The 23,241-nt window shown below is 37.2% G+C and overlaps 1 protein-coding gene across 1 annotated transcript in view; it reads left to right on the top strand.

Annotated features, from left to right (window-relative positions):
- LOC114881042 (trace amine-associated receptor 1) overlaps positions 1–23,241 on the top strand; it is a 349,388-nt gene that overhangs the window by 267,389 nt on the left and 58,758 nt on the right. Inside the window, exon 4 of the mRNA XM_046289948.1 lies at positions 1,152–1,268. Within this exon, the coding sequence (XP_046145904.1) occupies positions 1,152–1,268 (117 nt within the window). The remainder of the gene's footprint in view (positions 1–1,151; positions 1,269–23,241) is intronic.

Here is a 23,241-nt window from a genome sequence, read left to right as displayed (position 1 = left end):
TTTCAAAATATTCTGTATTTTATTTCAAACATTTCTTTTATACCTAAGTGTTGCACAAAATTATAAATTTTCAATTAAACTAATAATTTATTTAAAGAAGTAATTGTATATTTATTTTGTTCTATATTATTGAATATAAAAATTTATTTTCTATTACCTGTTCTTTTATATAGAGCACGTTTTCTATGACCTTTTTTCAACGTTCTAATAGCATTCGTATGCCTTTATTATAAAAACCAGCCAACCTTTCATTGGAATTCATATGATGCTTTTTAGGTCTCCAAAAATATAAAAGTTGTTTCGTTTAAACTATTTTGCAAAAGGCAGTAAAAATAATAGGGTATGTGTCTTGCGTTCAAACCTTCTGTAAATAATCCCTTTATGATCTACTATGTTTTATGCATTAAGTTTTTGTATTATGTTTTATGATTTGTGCTTTTGATTTATGTTTCATTGTTTATTCTTCATAACTTATGATTTATGATTCATTTTTCATTTTTATGTTTCATATCTTGTATTTTTCTTATATGCACTTTTGCTTATGGGCTAACTTGGCTCAAAGTGTGATAAATACATAGAAGGAAGAAAGAAAGGGTACGTGCCTCGATTACGGTTGCTTTAAGTCGATTTGTGTAATCATATACGTATTATATATACACATATATTTTTTTATTTAAGCTTACCTAATTAATTAAAAACAGCTGCTACATAAATTTAATTTTTGTAATGTATTCAATTAAATAAAAACAAATTTGTTGCCTCTATTTCGATACCTATTTATTTAAATATTTTGCCTTCATTTCCATTCTTTGAAATATTATTTTTCAGAAAGTTGCAAAAATACAATTTATTCTGCAACTAATGCAAAATATATTTTTTTTAATTTTTGTGGTTCGAATTTTTTCATTATTAAATATTTCCATAAATTAATGTCAATTGAAAAATATCTTTCACCAAAGGGGGATGCAATGAATCTAATATTCTCATTTGATCAATTTCGACGGTTTAGTGCATGATTACACATGATGATCAAATATAACTGATGATATTTGTAATTTATCAAATCTAATGATTTTTCTTTTCAGTTTAGAAAAATCATGATTGAAATTTTCGACGCTTTCCTTAAGTTTTCAAAAATCTTATTGTTTCAGGCACTTCTTAGAGGAGCTTTAACTCAACAAAGTGCCGTTATCCTCATCTGCATGGCAATTGATCGTTACGTTTGTATGCTGCATCCTCATCATTATCATAAGCACGCTTCTAAAAAGGTATGTTATCTTTATAAATGATATTTTTATTAATACAATGTAATAGTGATATGTACAATCACGTGCACGCTAAGAGAGAATCTCTTACCACTTGCTTGATTCACTTATGCTATTTATCTCTACATTACAGTAATAGGATAAATAGTAACCGATTATTCTACTCCAAATCGATCAATTGAAATATGATGTAGGGTGTGTGAAATTGGGAAAAGCGGAGTTTAAGTCATTATTTTGCTACGATTCTTAAAAACATTAGTTCATTTTAAATATTAATTTTAATCCTCGGAATACGAATGCTTTGACACAATAATATCATTACAATTATACAATATAAAAAATTATATAAATTATATATAGTATTATATACAAAATATTTAATAAAAATTTTAAGTATATTTTCAGTTATAAATATACTCAAGTATAAGAAGGTAATACCAAGCACTATACAGGATGTTAAATTTCAAACGTAACAGGTGAAATATACTGTAAACAACGCATTTTAGAGAAAAATGTTTCGCACAAAACTTGTAGAGTTTCCAGGGACAGCTAACATAGTAATGTCTTCGGGGTCAGGTTGAGGTGAAAATGAATAAAAGGAAACCGGTACTTTTTATTACATCTTACTCCTTTGATTAATAATAGACAGAAAAATTTATAACACAAATATACTTCTAATTACATCAGAAATTGACATGAAATAAAAATATTAAATACAGTGTATTTAAATTTCCCGCTTGGCGATACAACTAATTTAAAGGGACGAGGCACTGATAATGAGCGATATCAAAGATACCACTGGGAGTGTCACCTCTTATTATACCTCTTCTTTGCTATTCCTGCTCAGCCAGAGTCATATATTTTCGTTACCTTTCCATGGGACACTTTAGCTAACGCAAAATCAGGGGAGTCGAGTTTAATAAAATATTCTATGTTAAACAAATATTAGTAGGTACACCAATCTGAACCTTATCACCCCCTACAGTCCTTCTTTAGATATCGTGGGGCATCTCTCCGTTATTACACTCCCTGCTGTGCTTTTACCTTCTCCTCTATCGCCTCACTTCTGTTTGACCCTTTAAGAAGTTTTCCTTGGGTGTCGGTTCAAAAAAATCGAATTTTATTGTTATTGCATTTTCTTAAAGTTTAAGTTAAGTAAGTTTGACTTACTTAATTGTAAGTATCGTGAATTTCAAATTATAAACTAAAAATGTGTACATAAAACTTTAAATCCATTTTTTTCTCTCTATAACATTTCTAAGACTGGTAATGACGATAATTCGGGAATGAATGGTCAAATCCATTTGATATTTTGGGGATACATTCTGTAGATGTATAATTTTCGTTCGACTAAAAACTTTTTTGATGCGTTTAAAACAAAAAATTTGAAACTCAAAAGACTACGCAATTTCATCTTAAAAATAGAAGCAATAAAATAAAAACGCTATAATTTTTCAAATTTTCAATATTTTTCCACGTGTCCAGGTCAAACTATGGCTACACTCATACAGATTGAAAATCTTTTTGGTTCTTTCATTTCAAATAACTATAGTATAACAACTACAATCGTGGTTACCCTTCATAAACTTCTTTTGGGGGAGTTACGACAAGATGTTATTAATTATACATATTTGTGGTTGGAAAAATTTTAATATATTTTTTAAATGTAGTATAATATGTATGAAATATCTTACATCAATCGGTTTTATCGTTTTCATTTGAAAAATTCTCAAAGATTACCCTACCTTGAGCACTGTCACATCAGGGAAACCTCTTAAAGCCTTCTTCCCTCGTAAAGTGTCTTCTTTCGTCCTCCTCCTTTGATAACTCCTATTCCTTCCTTTTCCTGTTCGATTTCGAAGGTAGCACCGCTGATCATACCGTACCCATTTTCTTTTCACACGTATATGCACACACTTAAGCGTCTCCATTACGGTAGCCACTGATGGCACAGGGGCGATTTCAGGGTTGTTATCGCCATGGTGTGATTGATGGCACTGCCTTTGAGTGAGCTAGCGAAAGCATCACTTTCTACAGTAGAGATGAACATTGCAGGAAGAAAATGATATATCAGAGATAGTTGACCAAATAAACACGTACCAAACGCGCTATTGATGCCTTTAACCGTTATCGCCCGGAACCTTTTGTAGAAGGCTCGAAATTGAAAGGTTATTAATCCGATCATTTATTATTTATCCGACTTCGAAAAGAAGGAGGATACTCAATTCGAAGTGTATGTATCTTTTTTTTTTTTTTTTTTTATGTATGTTCACCGATTACGCCGAGACGGATGGACCAATCGGAACGAAACCTTTCACATCTGGTAGAGTATGTCTCCCGATTGGTCCCGTTAAAAAAACATTTTATATTTTTTCATTCCGTACGCTTTTTATTGTAAAAAAACGTACTATTTCATGTACGTGCGCCGTACGTTCGCCGATTACTCCGAGACAGATGGACGAATCGGAACGAAACTTTTTGCATCTTGTAGACTATTTCTCCCACTTGGTCCTGTCAAAAAGACATTTTGCATTGTTTCATTGCTAACGATTTTTTTGCAAAGAACGTAATGCTTGATTTACGTTTTTCACCGAAAATTTTGTATCTTGTAGAGTATATCTCCCGATTGGTCCCGCAAAACAGTTTTTGTGTTTTTTCATTTCTAACGACTTTTATCGCAAAAAACGTAATACTTCATTTATATCTTCCGGCGTTTATGCTGCAGGGAATGTACCGATTGCGATGAAACCTTTCACATTTAGTAGGGTATACAGGGTGTCACGCGACTACCTCGACAGCCGAAGAGGGATGATTGCTAAGGTGATTCTAAACAACTTTTTCCTTTGCCAAAATGTTGGTTAAGGCTTGGTTCTCGAGTTAATAACAAAAAACACCGACCAAACCGAGCGCGTATAGCGCGCGGTCCCAGGGACTACAGTGTCGGGTACGAAAACCGGGCATGACGGCTTGGCACCCCGTTGACATAGCACAATAAAAAAACTGAAGTGGTAGAACATTTTTAGTTGTTGTCTAGAATGAATACGGAATCTAATCTCTTATCGCCTGTCATAATCTAAAAAAGGAAATTCTAAGGATTCTAAGCCACAAATAAAAATGTTTGAAGTGGAATAATTAATAAACATTTGAATTGGAGGCTACGTTAATGATGAAAAATTTGAAAACAATTTAAATGAAACACCTATTCGTTTCTAAATTAACTTGCTACGCTGAAAGCAAATAATTCCTCGGAAAATAATAGAAATTTCATTGTATCGTGAAACTTTACAATATCATCACCGGTTATCAGTTATCGTACGTCATATGTTTCTGCCCACCATTTATATGATCGCAAAGTATAATAAGAAGCAATCTGTAGAGGGGAATAACACACGTTATTAAAAATCTCTCTAGACCTAGTGAGCTGCGCGAGTTAAGTATGGTCTCTCGTGAACTTACAATTACAAATGTTTTCAGCCGGACCTATAATTTTTCTCTTACGACTTATTAATTACCAAGTTTGCCATACCGCAATCAAATCGTTATTGGCTGGATCGTATATTCGGGTATTTTTAAATTTGCGCCGCCTCCGAAAAGGATGAAATGTATTTAGTATCCTATTCAACGATTAAGTAGATTTTATTAATAGCTGTGGAATACTGGTATAGTACGTTTTTTGCAGTAAAAACGGTTCGGAACGAAAAAATATAAAATGTTTTTTTAATGGGACCAATCAGGAGATATACTTTAGAAGATGAAAAAGGTTTCGTTCCGATTGGTCCATCCGTCTCGGAGTAATCGGTGAACAAAGGCAGAAAAAATAACAATAGTTTTTCACCAATATCTCGACTGATCGAATTGACGATGAGTATCCTCCTCCTTTTCGAAGTCGGATAATAAAGAAAACATGGAGAAGAAAAAAAAAACACTGATCGAATAGAGTATCGTCCTCCTTTTCAAAGTCGGATAAAAATACACTGACACTATGCACAGGAATAATACGGAACGGATATTTATAAAACCAATATATGATAAGAATAATATCAAGCGGGTTTTCCAGAGAAAATCAAACGATTAACTGTCGTGAGAGGCAGTCGAAGGGTGCAAGCGTAATAGTTTTCCTTCTTCACACGACTGTTCGAAAGACACGGCAGAGACTACTAAAAGCCTTTCATTCCTCTGCTTATATCTTCGTTGGGGAGTTGAACCGAACTTTCTCGAAGGTGACAATTTTGAAAATCGGAGTCGATCGTTTCGCCGAGCTGTTGGCACGATGGTCGATCAGCTGGAGAGCACGTAGATCTATTGTCGTAGATATCAAAGAACAAGAATGACAACAATAGCGAGTCATCAGTAGGTATGGGATCAAGTTCAATACGTATTCACGAATCCGAGTCAATTTCAATAACCAGGTTTCATTTCATAGGTTTCGATCACTATTCAAAAAGAAAAGAGTTTCAACGAGTATATTTGCGAAGTAATCATTTTATACAAGTTGGTTTCGAACTCTGGAATGAGTAGCTGTAGGTTCGAAAATGTACTTACAATTAGAAGTAGTTCAATGTTACGAAGATTCGAAATTTTCACAAGTGGTACTCGAAGTCTAAGCGAGTATGAGTGAAATGCGAATGGCTGACAATAAGTGAAAAGTGAAAACTTAAAAAACAGAAAACTATCGCAGGCTATGGGCGATGACAATATTTCCAGAGAAGAACTAATGTATTCGTAAAAGGTTCGGATCTATTCGGCCAAGATTCGAATATACTTGGAAGTACTGTTTAGGTTTTTAAAAATACTCGTCTGGGTTCTAGTCTACTTGAAAGTACTGCTGTCTTCTTACAAAGTAGGTACTTTTGAAACATTCGAAACTATCCAGTTAGATTCGAATCTATTTACAATATAGGTACTTGATCCCATCCCTAGTCATCAGCTGCTGTGACAGTTTCGGTTAAAATGTAAACCGCTCGAATGTGTATCAGAAGAACAGTAGTGATAAGGCAAAAACGTTGTATGTTCTGGCAAAGACCTGGAGCTCGGTGAAGCAAAACCGGTTTCGATTGCCGAGAATAGATTAGACTTAACATAAAAACCTACGATTAGAAATTAAATGAGATTAGAAGCTTAGCCTATTAAACGTTCAAACACGAATGCCATCATAAGATTTTAAATCGATCGAATCCGATGGACGTCACGGTAAAAGTGTTGACAGGTCTTAAAACCGATTAGATGTGAAGTCCGATTGCCAAGACTACAGTTTAGAAGTTATATGGAAAGATAAGGACCCAAAATGATAAGGAGCCAAGATCGCACAAAGGAAAGTTTCGTATAGTGGTAATATATGCAATGTGCAATATGCAAGCTTGTGCCCAATGTTCTAATGGTTTACTTTTGGACTCCGCCTTATCTCGGTTAGACTACACCTGTTACCTCATACTAGAACGTGGTTATAGTTTCTAAAGTTTCCGACTGTTTGGGAAATTTCCTACGAGTATTTATTTGAAAAGTCTGGGTCAATCGTGATCCAAACTTACAAAACACGTATAGGAATATTAATCTAAAGTTGAATGTATAATTTTTAAACGAAACCGTTTCATACATTGGAAGAATGATTTTTAGAGGAATCGTGTGAGGTTAAAAAATGATAATAATATGAAATTGGGCTCTCTCCGTGGTCCGCCGTCCGAGGGTTAATGATACACAGTCTATTTAAATAGTTCAGGGACTGATGCAATTAAAAATCGAATTTTGAGTCGACGCTTGGCGTTCGTAGTGAGCAGACGTGTTAACTTGTTTACTATTTCGATATCGTTCTCGACATTGTGTCCACGTGCCCGTGCGCACTTTACCTCGTTCTTACTTCATCGTTTATTATCTCGCTGTTATAATTAATTCCTTTTTTGAGTAGGAAAATCATTCGCGACAGTGAGTGTGCCTTCGGGCAAAAACTCGGATTTATTTAAGGACAGCCGAAAACGGCCTATGGCCGTTAGGACTCGTTCCTCGTCCGATCAATCCACCTCCGTGGTGCCTCGTTCGATTTCCAAGACTTCTTACATCAGGAAACAGGGCCCTTCCCTGAAACAAACTACCTTGGCCGCGGTGGACGCACCACTTGGTAAAGTACTAGCCCCAGACTCCGGGGATTGTACGGGTCAGACCTGCAGTACGGTGAGTAATCTTCTCTCGATTTCACCCATCAGCAACCGCGTGCTAGTCAAGGCTCTGGATTTAGCCGTTTTTTCTCCTTGTGGCTCCACGGAGACTGAAAACTCCTCCGATGCAGCGGAATCTCCGCGTGAGAAATCCGCAAAAATTATTAAACTGCTCAACGTTTCTGCCGAACAACAAGTCCAAGGCCAAAGTTTTTCTATTCCGCGTGTCCCCTGTGACAACAATAACTCCACAACTGTCCTTGATGTTTGTGTACCTAGTGCCTCTGCCTCGTCACCTACACCGACAGTAGGCTCGGTAAACTTACACACTAACATTGGCGAAAACCCAAACACCGAGCTCGAGGTCCCGAAAAAAATGATCGCGACTCCTAATATTCCCACCTCAAATCGTTTCGACCTCCTGACGCGAGCCTTTGCTACAGAAGCGGGGGACGCCTGCGCCCCCCCCTCCTTCCAGAACAGTCAAAACAACGACTAAAGTTCACGATGGTGTGAATGCACCCAAACCTAGAATTATCGGAGACAAACAAATCGCGGGAAGAATGTCCGTTAAGACCCTGCCAATTTACATAACAAAGTACTCGTGTTCGGCGCATGTATTCGAAAAGCAGCTCTCCGATTTGTGCGGCAAGACATTCAAATTAAAACTCCTGAAGGAAGGAATAAGAGTACAGTTCGATAACACCGAATCTCATTCGAAGCTCCTTAATTTCTTACGTGCTAATAATCACTCTTTTTTCACGTTCACCCCGAGTAATGAAAAAATACTCAGCCTGGCACTGAGAGGCCTGCCACCGACTCCTGCCGAGGAGGTAATCAGTGAGTTAAAGAGAGCCGGGTTAAATCCGATAAACTGTGTGGGCATTGGCAAATCTACGAACAAGCCGGTTTTCAGGGTCAATTTTCCCGCTGGAACAAATATAAACGCCGTTAACAAGATTAATTACCTCTTTAGCATACGTGTCTATTGGGATAAGTATTTCTCTAACAAAAACTACACGCAATGTTTCCGCTGTCAGGCTTTCGGGCACTCCGCTACAAACTGCAATGTGGCGCCCCGCTGCGTAAAATGCGCCGGCGACCACCACACGTCTCAATGCACTAAATCATTGGAGGCACCTCCATCCTGCGTAAATTGCAAGGGTTCCCATACAGCCAACTTCTCGAAGTGTCCGGCCTTGTTGTCCTACCTTAACATCCGCGAATCTAAACCCAAGCTACGCGAAAATGTGCGTCTTGACCCTCCGCTTGTGCCGCCAAGAGCTCCCCAGACTATTCTGTCTCCCAAACGTGGAGTGTCGTTTGCGGACGTGGTTAGGGGCGTAGGCGCGCGCGGCGAGGAGCGTGGTGTACGGTCGGCACCAGCGTCCTCGATCGGCGACAGTACCGGAAATCTGCAAGAGTTAATGGCAGAGTTTAAAAAACTAAACTCTCTTGTAAATATAAACCTGATGTTGTCTACGGTTCGTCACTTGAACAACAGACTGGCAGCCTGCTCCACAAACGGTGATAAATTTCAGGTATTTGTCGAGGTCCTGAGCAGCTTGGACTAAGGATGGCTTCCCTTCCTAAAATCCTCTTATGGAACATCCGATCTTTTAAGCAAAACCGAAATGAATTGTTACTCCTTGTCGCCAGAGAGCAGGCAGAAATCTTTCTCCTCACCGAGACTTTGCTGTCGCCTACAGATGACGTTGGTATCCCCGACTTCGAGATCGTTAGGCACGACAGGGACTCCAGAGGGGGTGGTGTCGCAATCCTAGTTCACCGCGCGTTGTTGCATAAAACTATCACCCATAAACTCGCTATTCCAGTCGAGCATTGCTTCATCAAACTCAAATCACCTGCGGTCTACATCGGAGTAGTGTACGTCGCGCCCAGAATCAAATTGACATCCACCATCCTGGACATGATAACCAATATGGGCTCCCCGTTCGTGATTGGAGGTGACTTTAACGCCAAGCACCCACTGTGGAATAACCACCTGACAAATCCCAGTGGCAAAACGCTCCATAAACATTTCTCAAATACCTCATATGACATCATACATCCAAAAGACTTCACCTGCTTCACACCCAGGTGCCGCGCTTCCACGCTTGATATATTCCTGTCCTCGGTCAACACTTCCTTCAACTGTACCGCCCTCGAGCTGGGTCCTTCCGACCATGTACCTGTCACTCTCTCGCCTATCTCGTCCCAAACCGGCGTTGGACTTGATCGCTCTATTGATTGGGTTTTGTACAAACAAGGAACGAATAACTTCTCCCTGAAGACCGAATTCCTGTCCAGCTGTGACGTTGATGAAACTATTAAGGGCATCACTGCCCTTATGCATTCCTCTGTTCGTTCAGCTACCTCTAAAATAAACACCGTTTCCACCCGTCATGGGTTTCTTATAAATGACAGCTATCTGACCGCCCTTATCCGAAGAAGGCGTAAAATCAGAAAAGTAGCCCAACGCCATGGCATACCGCACTACCGCGACGTCATCAAAGACCTCTCCGCTAGTATTAGGAGACATATCTCCTACCTAAGAAATAAAAACTGGGTAGACAGGCTTGGTGCTTTTCGTAAAATTGATCCGACATTTTGGCGGACATATTCGGCGTTGTCCAAAAAATACGACTGTCATAAACTGCCGATGCTCGACGACAGGGGCACTGACGTCTGCTCCGCAGAGGACAAATCAGAGTTGCTAGCTGAACAGTTTGAGTCTGTCTTTAGGGAGGCGTACTCCCTCAAGTCGTCACATCAGGCTGAAATTGATAATTTCATTTCCGTATTTAACAAAGCTACTTTTTCCTATTCCGATGCATTATGCCATAACTTATCTCCCCGTTCTATACATAAGATCATCCTGAGACTTGGTAATCAAAAGGCGCCGGGGGACGATCGTATAAGTACACCAATGCTAAAGCACATGTCCAATAAACTGCTCTGCCAAATTTTCCACATTTTCCGTTACTGCCTGCGCTCCTCCTATTTTCCAGAACCGTGGAAGCTAGCTCGGATATCCGCCATCCACAAACCCGGCAAACCAAAAAACCTGGCATCCAGCTACAGACCGATAAGCCTTCTTCCTATACTAGGTAAAGTTTTCGAATCTGTCATTTACGACTATATTGGCAAATTTTTAACGGACAACGACATACTCATACCGCAGCAATTCGGTTTTCGACGTGAGCATTCCACGCTGCATCAAATCACACGCATTGCCCAATACATCGTATACGGGTTCAATACTAAGGGAGTAACAGCAATGGCCCTTCTGGACCTGCAAAAGGCCTTTGACTCAGTCTGGCACGACGCCTTGATTTTTAAGCTGCATGCTATTGGGTTTAGGCGCGAATTTTTAAAACTAATAAAATCGTACTTGTCTTGCCGATTCTTCTATGTCCGTGCCGATGGGGCTTCATCTAGCGCTCGACCGGTGTTAGCGGGTGTACCACAGGGTTCCATCCTCGGCCCTGTCTTGTTTAACTTATTCATTAATGACATACCTACACTCATTTCTTGCATGCTTGCCTTGTTCGCGGACGACACTGCGCTCCTCACCACGTCACGTCGGCCTTGGGTAGCCTGCGATCGTTTGCAGAGATACCTAAACCTGGTCCTCGACTTTTTTGAGCGTTGGAAATTAGCTATCAACGCCAGTAAAACTGAAGCTATCTTCTTTACGCGACAGCGCAATTCTCCCACAGTAAACCTCATTGTAAATGGACACGCAATCCAATGGTCAAAGACTGTCACGTATCTTGGGGTCGTTCTTGACTCCAGACTAATTTGGGCTGCAGCTGTTGACGACCGCATTGCAAAAATGCACAAGGTTTTTTCCGCCCTTAGACCGCATCTATTTCACGGCTCAATCTTATACGAGAGTATTCGCTTAACCATGTACTGCGTGTGTATCCGACCGGTCCTCACATATGGCTTGCTGACCTACTGGGATTGCCTCTCGTCTGCGCACCGGCGGAGAGTCCAGACGGCACAAAACAAGGTCCTAAAGACAATCTTGAACCTACCACGTAGATTCCCGACTGCCGAGTTGCATCAACGCGCTAAGATACCGCCCGTGAAGGCCTTTGTTAAAAAACTTATCACCAATTTCAAGTGTAACGATCATGAAAATCCGCTTGTTCGCCGGTTGGCCCATGTAAACATTCACACGATTCCTTATCGCATCAAATACAAATTTGTACTTCACTCCAAGTTTGATCCAAGCCTGGTCTGACCCCGATTTCTCTCTATCCTGGGAGTGGGATCGCACACGAGTGCCCACCGCGGCTTTGGTTTTTCTTTTCTGCATGAACTATCTGACCTGATCTTCTCTTATGCGCATTAGTGTACAAACTTCCCAGCCTCACCCTGCTGGATGGCCCCTCCTTTTGCTTTCCTTAAAAAACAGCCCGCGTTGTTGACGGTTTTTTGAAAATTTTCCGTCAAGAAAACCTCATTCTACTCTAAAATAGAGTCCCTTACTCGAAGAAGTTAACGGCATATTATTATCATGCTTGCCGGTAACCTGGCTCCAGCTAGCAGGCACGGCCCACTGGGGGGGAGGCGCGCTCACGGTATACTCATAGGGTGCTTCCAGCTTGTCCTACCAAATGAGCCTCGACACGCCCCTCCACAAGTCATCGTCAAAAAAAAAAAAAAAAAAAAAAAAAGCAATAAAAATCGAATTTTATAGATATTTTCTTAGCATGCAGTATACAGTCGAAAACGAAAATAAGTGGACAGATACTGGAAAAAAATAATAATGAAGTTTAATTGAAGTAACGTGACTATTATACACACAATCGCGAAAAAAGAATAGCACATCCTGTAAATTTCATAATATTTGTGAAAGTGTGTAGAAATATATAGAATTTCTTTCTATTCGTATATGTCTTCAGTTATTATTTATAATATATATCGTGTTCAATTACGATTACGATAGAATTCGTACGCTTCGAGTGATAACTTAATATTATGTACTAGAATATTTGTGGGTGGTGCAAAAATAAAGATGAATGCAGCGGATATCTTTGAATTTCGTTTACTTTCAAACAAACTATTCTATCTGTACAAGGAGGTGTCTATTGAACGACTAATGTTCTTGATCTGCCTTTTAGTCAAGGCGTCAAAACTAGTTAGAATTTTGCGTGGGGGGTGAAAATGAAGAGAAGGGATTGTATTGGTTGTGATTTTGTAGATAGGAGATCGCAGTGAGTGTCAGAAAAAACGGGCAGGTACAAGCTGAATTTTGGCGTACATGAGGCGTAATAAACGGCCTAGACCTTACCAACCGGCATAAAGCGGTATTCTGAGAATTTCTCAAATGTATTCGTAAAATTGTTCTTTGAAATTTGCCACAATGATCGTTCCGGGTGGGAAATAACAGGAGCGTACATAGAAAAAACCTGGGATACGTTTGAAATGCTTAATTCTTGTTAGAACTATTATAATTGTACATTTCGTGGAAAATCAACCCGACAAAATAATAGCACAGATCGCCTGGTTTCATTTCTCAGTTGAACATAAGCAAGTGACAATGAATAATCGTTTGTAATATAGTGTAGTGAGACAGTATATAAAACTTCTGAAAGATGGATTGGGGGAAGAAACTAACAGATGAAGATGTACAAACAGTTTTATAACATTATCAAAAGAAAAGTACTCCGTTTCAAAAATAGCTAAAGCTGTTCATAGAAGATAATAGATAATTAAAAATTCGAAAAATTACGGGAAAAAGAAACGTCGTAGATGATCTATGATTCTAACAGAAGGCGAAAAAGGTACATTTCTACGAGCAGCATCAAATGCATCGATGACTGCAAGACAAATTGCTGAAGCTTTTGGTGTAAAAACGAATATTAGACTTACCAAAGGAAACAAAAATTTTGAGTCCTAGTCAGATGGGTGGCGGAAGAGTCATGATATGGGCCGGTATTGGCTTTCATAGAAAAACTTATATAAAATTACTTAGTAATAAACTTAATAAGTAACAAATAGTGGACAAATTGCAACATATGCAACAAGAAAAATTTATTTTTTAACAGAACAACGTTCATACTGCAAGAGTGGTACAAGCTTATTTTAAAGCTAATAATATTATACTTTTAAAATGATCAGCATAATCAGTTTTCCCTGATATAAAGAATTACAGAATTAAAAAATTACAAATCTTCAAATTTCAGAATTAAAAAGTTATAGACCTTCAAATTTCAGACTTACAAAATTACAAAATTTCAAATGTTCCAAATTCCAACTTCTAAAAATTACTAAATTACAAGATTCTGAAATTTCTTAACTTCTAAGAGACCTGATCTGCCGTAGAACAAGGTCCAATTTACGCCAATGCATTCTTACAGTCCGAAATCGATTCTGACAATATGTTTTCGGCTGATTAATGTATCGGAAGAGTTTTAAGACAATCAGGAATAGAACATATTATACTTAATTCTCGAGCCAACACACACAACACATACATTTATTGTACAATTAACATTTTAAACTTGAGATTAATATTGAGATTAATACAGTAAAACTTGGATATATGCAACAGAAGTTTGTCTGGATATATGCAACATCGCTATCCCCTCCACTTGGGGGGATCCCCCTAGGCCGAACCGAGCCGCTCGGCGAGGAAACCGTGTAATATGATCCGACCGTAATATCGGTGTGACTAATACTAATTGAACGATAAAACTTTTTTATTTTTAACTTTTCCTTAATGAAACTTTTACTAATGCATTTGTGAGATTTTTCTGATTAAAATGGTACCAAACACGATATAATTTGGCTACATATGTATAAGGCAGGCCGCACACCAAAGATACATGAAGCACGCAACATGCAACATGCAACACGTCGCATGTTGTGTACGAACGTAGAATAGGTAACGCGGCACGGTACAAACGATTTGTACGGACGCAGAATCGACACCTCGCTTGGATATATGCAACATTAAATGCCCAGAATCGACACCTCGCTTGGATATTTGCAACGTTTAAATGCCCAGAATCGACACCTCGCTTGGATATATGCAACGTTTAAATGCCCAGAATCGACACCTCCCTTGGATATATGCAACGTTTGAAACCCGAGTCGACGCCGCAACCGGTTTTCATTTCCAATCCTCCTTTGCTTTTCGCCAACTTTTAACATCAATTTTAGCAAGTAATTATAATTCAAACTATATCGTGTTTGGTATCATTTTAGTCAGAAAAATTTCACCAATGCGTTAGTAAAAGTTTCAGTAAAAAAAAGTTAAAAATAAAAAAGTTTTATAGTTGAATTAGTATTAGTCACACCGATACGTTTCGGCTCTTTCCTTTGATCATCGGACCTCTCTCTTTCCACCACTGTCTGTCCTTTTCTACGTTCACGCTTGGCTGCTCGTCGCGTGTAACCCGAGATTCGACACCTCGACTGGATATATGCAACGCCTGGGTCCCAATGTTTGTTGCATATATCCAAGTTTTACTGTACCCAGGCGAAGGCCCGAAATGCTATGTCAAGTGGAAACATGACACTTGAGGCACGAGATAACATGATTTGGAATCGGATATATCAGTGAGATAATACTAATGCAACGACTGAACTTTGTTATTTTTCATTTTTTTCTTATAAAACTGTTACCAAGATATTTGTGACGTTTTTCTGATTAAAATGATACCAAACACGATATGGTTTGGATAATTACACTAAAGAAACAGCATGCAGCAAATCGAAACTTCTCGCCTATAGGAGTTTATTTCAAGAAACGAAGAACTATTGTCCGAGCCGTATCACGCCGTGGCATGCAACGAGGCAACGCCTGCCTATCCAAAAGGGTTCGGAACGGTGATACGATACGGGCATTTGATACCGGTGGATACCCGGCTTTAGAGATCTCTCTTGTTAGCGACTTCCAGTCGTGTTAGCGCTGGCAGTCGATCTGTACGCCACGAGTGATAATATCCTTTATAACCATCTATCTGAATAAACACATGTTCTTATCAGCATTGCTGGTGTTACTTACCTACATAACAATGTCAATATGGTTGTTTGTTTGACTATCGCGCTGTCCTTATTTTTCTATGCAAGATGAACAAAGATCATCCAAAGTTTCTCAATTTCCCCGCATGAGGTCTCCAAGATCGATTCGGAGTTAGGTCGTCACTCCCGCTGACCCTTAACTAAGTAAGGCATTCATTGCACGTGGATGTATAACGACGGGGTGTATAATGCAAAGCTAGGAAATTGGCATGCGGAACAGCACGGAGGGTATTCTGCTCGCGTTACCTGATCTCACCTTTGACTGTTCTGAAACGGCATACATTGGCATAATAGTAAAATCCCCTGTATTCGCAATAATGCCATACTGTTAGGTTTTGCTCACCGAAAGATGATTCTTTTTGTTTTTGTTACTAAATAGTTGGCTCTTTCGGTTAGAGTAAAAATGTTAGTTATCCGCTGCGTAGTTTTTTCGAATAATGGAAACAAAGGAAATGTTTATTTTGCGTTCTTTCAATATGTAAGGTTTAATATTTTATAATAAACAAATTAATAAATCTAACAATAAGACGTACAAATATGTTAGAGATACTTATACAATTATTTTAATTCTGCTATTCTATTTATATTTACTATGGTAAAGATTCGATGAAAACGAAAAAGATCTGTACGATGAAAGCAAAGAATTCTTCTTTACCACTGGGGCGTATACTCCTTGAAACGTCGAAAAGTTCGCTCACCGAGTAGTATAACATGACTTGGAATCAAATATATCAGTTAGGTAATACTAATGCAACAACCGAACTTTGTTATTTTTCATTTTCTTTTTTTTTTAATAAAATATTTTTCTGATTGAAATGATTGAAATGAACTATATACTTGGTGATACATAATAAACTCTCAAATACTTGTCGATCATTTAACTATTCTATAGATGGCAGTTGCTATTCTCACTTATCCCTTTCATTCCTGAATATGTACGCTACAGTCCATAAGTTACCGGACACCGGACACAAGACACAATTGTTAGTAATCGCGATTTTCACTAATTTCACTAACAATCTCGATGAAATTTTCAGCATACATTAGATTACTTAGATCTGCATAATGTATTTTTTTTTTTTAGTTTTCATTACAAGCCCAAAAGAAACAATTATAAAAAGTGCCCTTCAGTATTTTCCTCACGGCTACGACATATCGTAATGTTATTCAAACGACAAAAACACATCATCTAATATATTAATTTTTATAGTTTCTCAAAAAATCTCAAGTCATTTGTTTCAACTTTAAAAGGAGTATTATGTTTTAAAAAGTGATCGATGACTTATGATTTTTTCCCCTAAATCAAAAAGAGAGCCAAGAATAGCTGCTTTCAAGTGAAATTGAAGCTTTTCAGTGAAAGAAATAAGATGAACCTTTTAAGATGTGCACGGGAAGGATGGTAAAACCCTATCGGTGAACCGGTATATACAATTTTCTAAGGTTACGAGCAAAAGTAGTTTTCGATAGAAAAGTCCGTTTTTGAAGGTGAAAACCAACAAGATTGTACAGAAAATCTTCTTCAATACTTTGAATTTTTCTTTACTTTCACACCCACCTGATCATAATATCCTCATTTGGGAACGCGATACACCCCCCTTGGGGATCTCCTCGGAGATATTTTATACGACTGAAAAATCATAATTTAATTCAAAGAACTACTTAGCAAAGCTTCGATTTTTTTTTCAAGAAAAGATAATCCATGACCGAAAGGGCTAAGGTCTAAGCGAGCACCTTCCACTCCAAGATTCTTTTTAATCGATATACTGAATATACTAACGACCAATCTATTTCGGCATAATAGGCAGGGTTGCTGGAAAAAATCCCTTGGCGAAGGATTTCTTCCCTTCTCTTGCCAGCTACATGATCCTATCATTGATACCATTAATCATTGCATGGCGCGCACACGTCGATTTAGTATATTAGCTCTATACGGCTTCATTAAATATCGACTGACTCCTTCTTCCCCACTACTTCCTCTGAAATCCCTTTAATCCCTTGATCCAGTAACGCTGGCGGCAGGTGCCACGTCCCAGGCTCTTTTGATTGCCTAATTGCTTCTCGTACCCTCTCAATTTCAGGTAGAATGGTGGGGTTTATTGAACTATTATCCGTTACACGGTCAGTGGGTTAATCTGACTGCAGTTATATAAAATAGACGTCTGGATGGTTGGAAAAAGCACCCATTATATTATATCATCTTTTGAAAGAACATGTTATGTAAATCTTGTAAATGATCTGGTATCTGCACTATCATTATTGGATTACAGGCGGCCCTCAACTTTCGCACATTTTTAAAAATTCGATTTTATACAGATTTTTGTCGATAATGCAAAAATTGTTCGCTTCCATGCAATCGCTCACGCTCACTTACACACTGCCGCCGCCTAAAGTAGCAGACTTCTCGGAATCGTTTATTATTAATAAATAAATATTTAAAAATACAATTTTCGATGTTTCTTTTTTGCATTCCTCTACTTTCGAACATTCAACATTCACACGCATTTTTAGGAATCAATTATATGCAAAAGTTAAGGGCCGCCTGTATTCAGTTTTAGACTCCTTGCTTTCACATTTTAAAATAAACGTATCAACTATTCTTAGAAACGTTTAAAGTTCGGATTGATTATTTATTTCTGTCTGTAAGTATACCAAATATTTCAACAATCTGGGCTTCCTAATTGTAGCGGATAGTGTACAGATGTTACGACAGAGAAAGGAGAGATTTGGTATTAAAGGGTCGTCCTCATTACTTTTCATATTAGATAAAGTGGACAAGCAAAAATAGATAGCAGAGGGATAGTACATTTGATAAATATGAGTGCATACAATTAGTCCAGAAACAGAAATTACATATTACCTAATTGTAAGTTGAAATTGATAATGAATACAACCGCCCTTGCGGTACGTATTGCAGAAAAATTTAGTTTTATTAGAAAAAGGATAACGTAAATGCATTTGTTTATATAAAGCTGTATATTATTTTTTACATGGCTCGATCATTCGGGACATTCTTCATAAAAAATATTAGAAAATAATGAAAAAAAAAATTAATAGTTTGTAAAATATTTCACTATCAGAATCATGAACTTTTTTTGACATTAAATCTTAATGCTTTGATATGCAGAATGCTCCAAAAAATAAATATACTATCTCCTTAAAAAAGAAACAAAGAATAGCAAACCAAAACTGTCAACAACAGATTACATCCTTTTTAGAACCAATTAACCAATTCAGGTGGCCTGTTTAAACTCTTGAGTACATTTGACGGCTAACACTCGTCATTCAAATTGTATCAGTTGCAACAGAGTGTTTTCTCCAGTTTTTCGGTGAACCTTGTTTGTTATACACTGCCCTATAATACCAGAAATAAGGAATATATTTTATGAAAGTGATAACAAAAGTTTTAGTGAATGAAGTGACTTTGAGAAATTTGATGATTATGCAATTGATGAATTGTAATAGAAAATCATGATGATAGTGAAATAATATCCAGATTTCAAATAATGCCAAATACCACTGCATTTACCCACTTGCTTTGGATACTACCACACCCTTTTTGTTATATCTTGAATTTATTTATTTTTATTTTCTTTCCTTTATATGTTTATAATTGTTTTACAATTTTAATTATCTGAACTCCACTTGATACTATGTATATCACTCAAATAAATGAATTCTTGCACAAAATTTACTGCCTTCATATACAACAAATTAAATCTGTTCCATAGGTGTTGAGTGTGACGCTGCGTCATACCCAGGATGACGATCGGCAGTTGTTTCGTGTTCTCTCCTGACATATTCATTCTTATTGTATAATCAAAGTCCTAAATACATTTATCCATAATCTACATCAGTGTGTTGATTATTTGGGATCCAACAATAGGCAAAAATCTTTTCAAATAAATCGGTACCCAAAGGGTTAAGGTGCTTCAGCTTACGTGCATTGTACACCCTGCTGTCTATTTTTGTAGAATTTTACGATTTAACTTTCCAACTACCAAGAAGTTATTTTTCAAAGAAAAACTAAACTTCCAATGGAAAAGAAAACTTTTCAATCAAACAGAAAACTAAATTTGAACAGAGTTTACTTCGCATTTAATATCTTTCTTATCTACCATCGAAATAATACTGACCTTTCTATATTCTTTAAAAATAATATTTGATGTAAAGAAATAGCAAACGAGTAAAATCTCTAAGGTAAGAGGATCGTGGAAGAGTCGGTTGGTGATATATAAGGTGTTCCATATAACACTTACTACGCTTTTTCAAGCATTCCGAAAATCTCATGAAAAAGTATTGTAATTAAAAGTTGGTCAATTTTCATTTAGTTACAAGATGCAATCAGAAAAATTTGCAATAAATATTTTTTCAATAAAATATTAAGATAACCTTGATTCTTTCTAAATAGCAATACATATTTTTGACTTCGTAATATTGTAGCTGATGTACTTAATTTTTATCGAACAAAAAACATTTATTGGAAATTTTTGTATTACAGCTTGTAGCCGACTAAAACTTGATCTACTTTTGTTTAAAACACTGTTTAGTCAGATCTTCGGAAGTACTTGAAAAATCGTGGTAAGTATTATATGGAACACCCTGTATATCTATCACTTGTAACCTGACTTCAGTTACTTCCGCAGAAGATTTACGATGGGATAAAGATTAAGGTCCGAAGACAAGTTTACGTTCTCAAGACGTCAACTTTTTAACTTTTTCTTCTTCGCATCGTCTGTAATCTTCCGCAACAGTATTATTCAGCAAAGTCCAGTTCGAAGCCAGAGTTCTTCGAACCCTCTACTTTAGGTTTTTGATACGTAGGAGCAGATACAGAGCGAAGCGGAGTATCTGGTCCGTAGAATCGGCGTGAAGCCTTATATCCCCGGTTTGTCTGTCCGTCCGTCCGTGACGACTTTCAACTCAGCAACCACGAGGACTAGGGTCTTGATAAGGGTATCGTTGGAAAGGTCTCACCGAGTGTAGTTTATGGCCGAAGAGTTTGTGTCTCTAGGTGGTCGGTTCATTTTATTCATACACGTATCAGAAGCCGTTGCGAAGCATTGTGATTGGTTTACTAATCGCTATCGCTACCTTCTTTATATGTATGTTTAAAAGTTTGTCTTTAGTGTGGGTGTAGAAGAAAGGCACGACTAGTGGAAGGTTAATCTGCGTATGTGTCTTTTCTGCTTTACAGTAACCCAGGCACCAAGATTGCTAAAAGTAGGAACAACAGGGACGCATACGTATAACATAGTAAGAAATAGTATGTTTATAATAGTCAGACCACAGAAATATTTATAATAAAATCAAATTATTTTTATCATGTACTCTCTCTTTCTCTATATGTATATAAATTTCATTTTAATTGGTTAATTGTATTAACACCTTGGGTATGGCAGACTTTTAGACGCACCGGCCGTACCATCCGGTAGGAATTCAGGTACGACGTACGTCGAGAACCGCGTAATTTTGAGTAGAGATGCATTTTTGTGAAAATATATTTCAGTAATCAAAAAACTGAATTTCACTACATTAAAACAATATTATTTATTCTATTCTATTTTGAACCGAATTGCTACTGTAAATATTAAAAATTTAATAGTAATGTAGAGCTTTTTTTCACAATAACATATATCTAATAATCTAGTAAAGTGTGATGTTAGACGCGTCGCCTAATATATTTTGGGTTATTCCTTGTCAGAGAAGTATCGACCTTTTCTCTGCGTATGCAGTGCTTGGACAATATTGAGAATAGTGAGAATTTGGTCACTTTGACTTCCCGTATCTCCAAAACTACCCCTATGCTCAACTTCAATTTTTTCTGAGATTAATGTACCAACATATAGAATTGATTGGCACATAGTTTGATTTGAAATTCGACTGGGAGAAAATGGGCGAAAAAACGCCTATTTTTGGGGTGACTCTTTATTAAAACGTTACAAGATTTTCGAAACCCGACATTTGGGTACATTAGTAGCCCAATAGTCCAACATTGCCAAAATTCCGAGCACGCCAGATTATCGGGATTTTTTTATATTACTATCTCCACTGATGTTAACTCGGTACATTGTTCCTGGGATTATTGTAACATCTACACGCCCTGAATTTTCCTTCTCTTTCTTCCAATATTAACCCTTTCAAGTTAGTGGGGATAGGGAGCGGACACTTAACCAAACTAAAATCTGGACTAAAATTCTTAACTAGACTTCACTGCATATGGTCCTAACAATAAGTACCATAACATCACTTGGTGTTGCTTCTTGAAACTTTAAGTTATAACCTCGCTATATCATAACGGGGCTTATGTGAGATACTTGTACATTAAACCTATTGTACTGTTGGCATAATATGCCACTTGCTTAACCCTTTGCACCCCTTAATTTTTTTTTTTTTTACCTACCAACAACTCCTTAATTAATTTACAAAATAGTTCAAGAAAGGGGGTCTCAATAAAATGTTCTATTGCAACAGTGCAGAGTGTATAACAAATATTTTTTTATTTATATTAACACGTTCGCTGCCGTCACGCGCCAGCGCGTGATAGTGGCATACGGCATGTCCTTAATATTTTCTGGGTGGCAGCGAACGTGTTAAGTAGTAAGCTAGTAAATAAATATATATATATATGTTCAGCCAATTTATTTACCTGAATTATTTATAATTATTCAACATATGACGAATTCAGTCTTTGTTTGCGTATCACAAAGTGCTTGAAAAACAAAATCAGATTTAAACACTTTAAATTATTTTAGAAATTGGGTTGTATAATGTCGAGTCTAGCTCGACATAGGAGTTGGTGTAAGAAATGTAATGTCGAGCCATACTCGACACAGGAGCGGCCAGGGTTAATCGTTTGCTTACATCGAATTTGTTGTATTTAAATTTGCGGAAATATATGTTTTAAGTCTTTGTCACCACGTTACATCCTTCTAGCAGCCATGAAACTGTAAATTACATCACAAAACTACCTGTATACATATGTATATCTGGTGATACAACTACTAAAATTGAAATTTTACTATTATAAGAATTAGTATGAAAGCCTTGAACACGAATTACAATTCAGTTTATAATAATAATAGGAGCTGAATAATTATAAATGCATAACCATGAATACGTGTACTGTAGAATAATTGTTGTAATTGATTTTGAACAAGTTAGTTGACATTATAATAACTGTCAGCAGTACCTAAGTAAATAACATACTTTAGTAAATAATTTTGTTATTTTGAAAAATTTTGTTATTTATTTCTGTTATTATCTCATTTTTAGATGAAGTGCCGTCACTTTATTTTTTGGACTGCATTATTTAGTATTAATTTGGAGTACCTTTTCAACAAAAACCATTGAAGATATGTAAGTTATATCCCTTCTATGATTAGCTATCTAAAAACAAATTTTTAATATTTTATAAACAAAGGCTTAGAACTGGCTTTGAACACTATTAAATATATAAATTCAATTTATTAAAAAAAACTATGTATTAAAATTAAATGACATTTAATCTCTAAATATATATTATGTGACCCTTTTGCGGGGGTGTACTCTATATAATAATTGATAGTTTTGTTGGGCACCAGCCACGTTCGCATGGCGATCCGGAAAAGGGGAAGTCGGGGTTTTCTCTACAAAGACGGGGACTCCCGGCTCGACAACACGCGGGGGAATTCGCAAGGAGAGGGTACTTTTGGACTGCGAATCTCTGGGTAGAAGGGTTAGGAGAAGGTTCACACATTACGCGTCGAGAAAAGGACAAAATAAGGGAAATCTTTAAAGGGGGTTGG

This window comes from Osmia bicornis, unplaced genomic scaffold, assembly GCF_907164935.1.
Source record: "Osmia bicornis bicornis unplaced genomic scaffold, iOsmBic2.1, whole genome shotgun sequence".
NCBI classification, from domain to species: domain Eukaryota; kingdom Metazoa; phylum Arthropoda; class Insecta; order Hymenoptera; family Megachilidae; genus Osmia; species Osmia bicornis.
The sequence above is the reverse complement of the archived record's forward strand: the minus strand, read 5'-3'. Positions and strand labels throughout refer to the sequence as shown.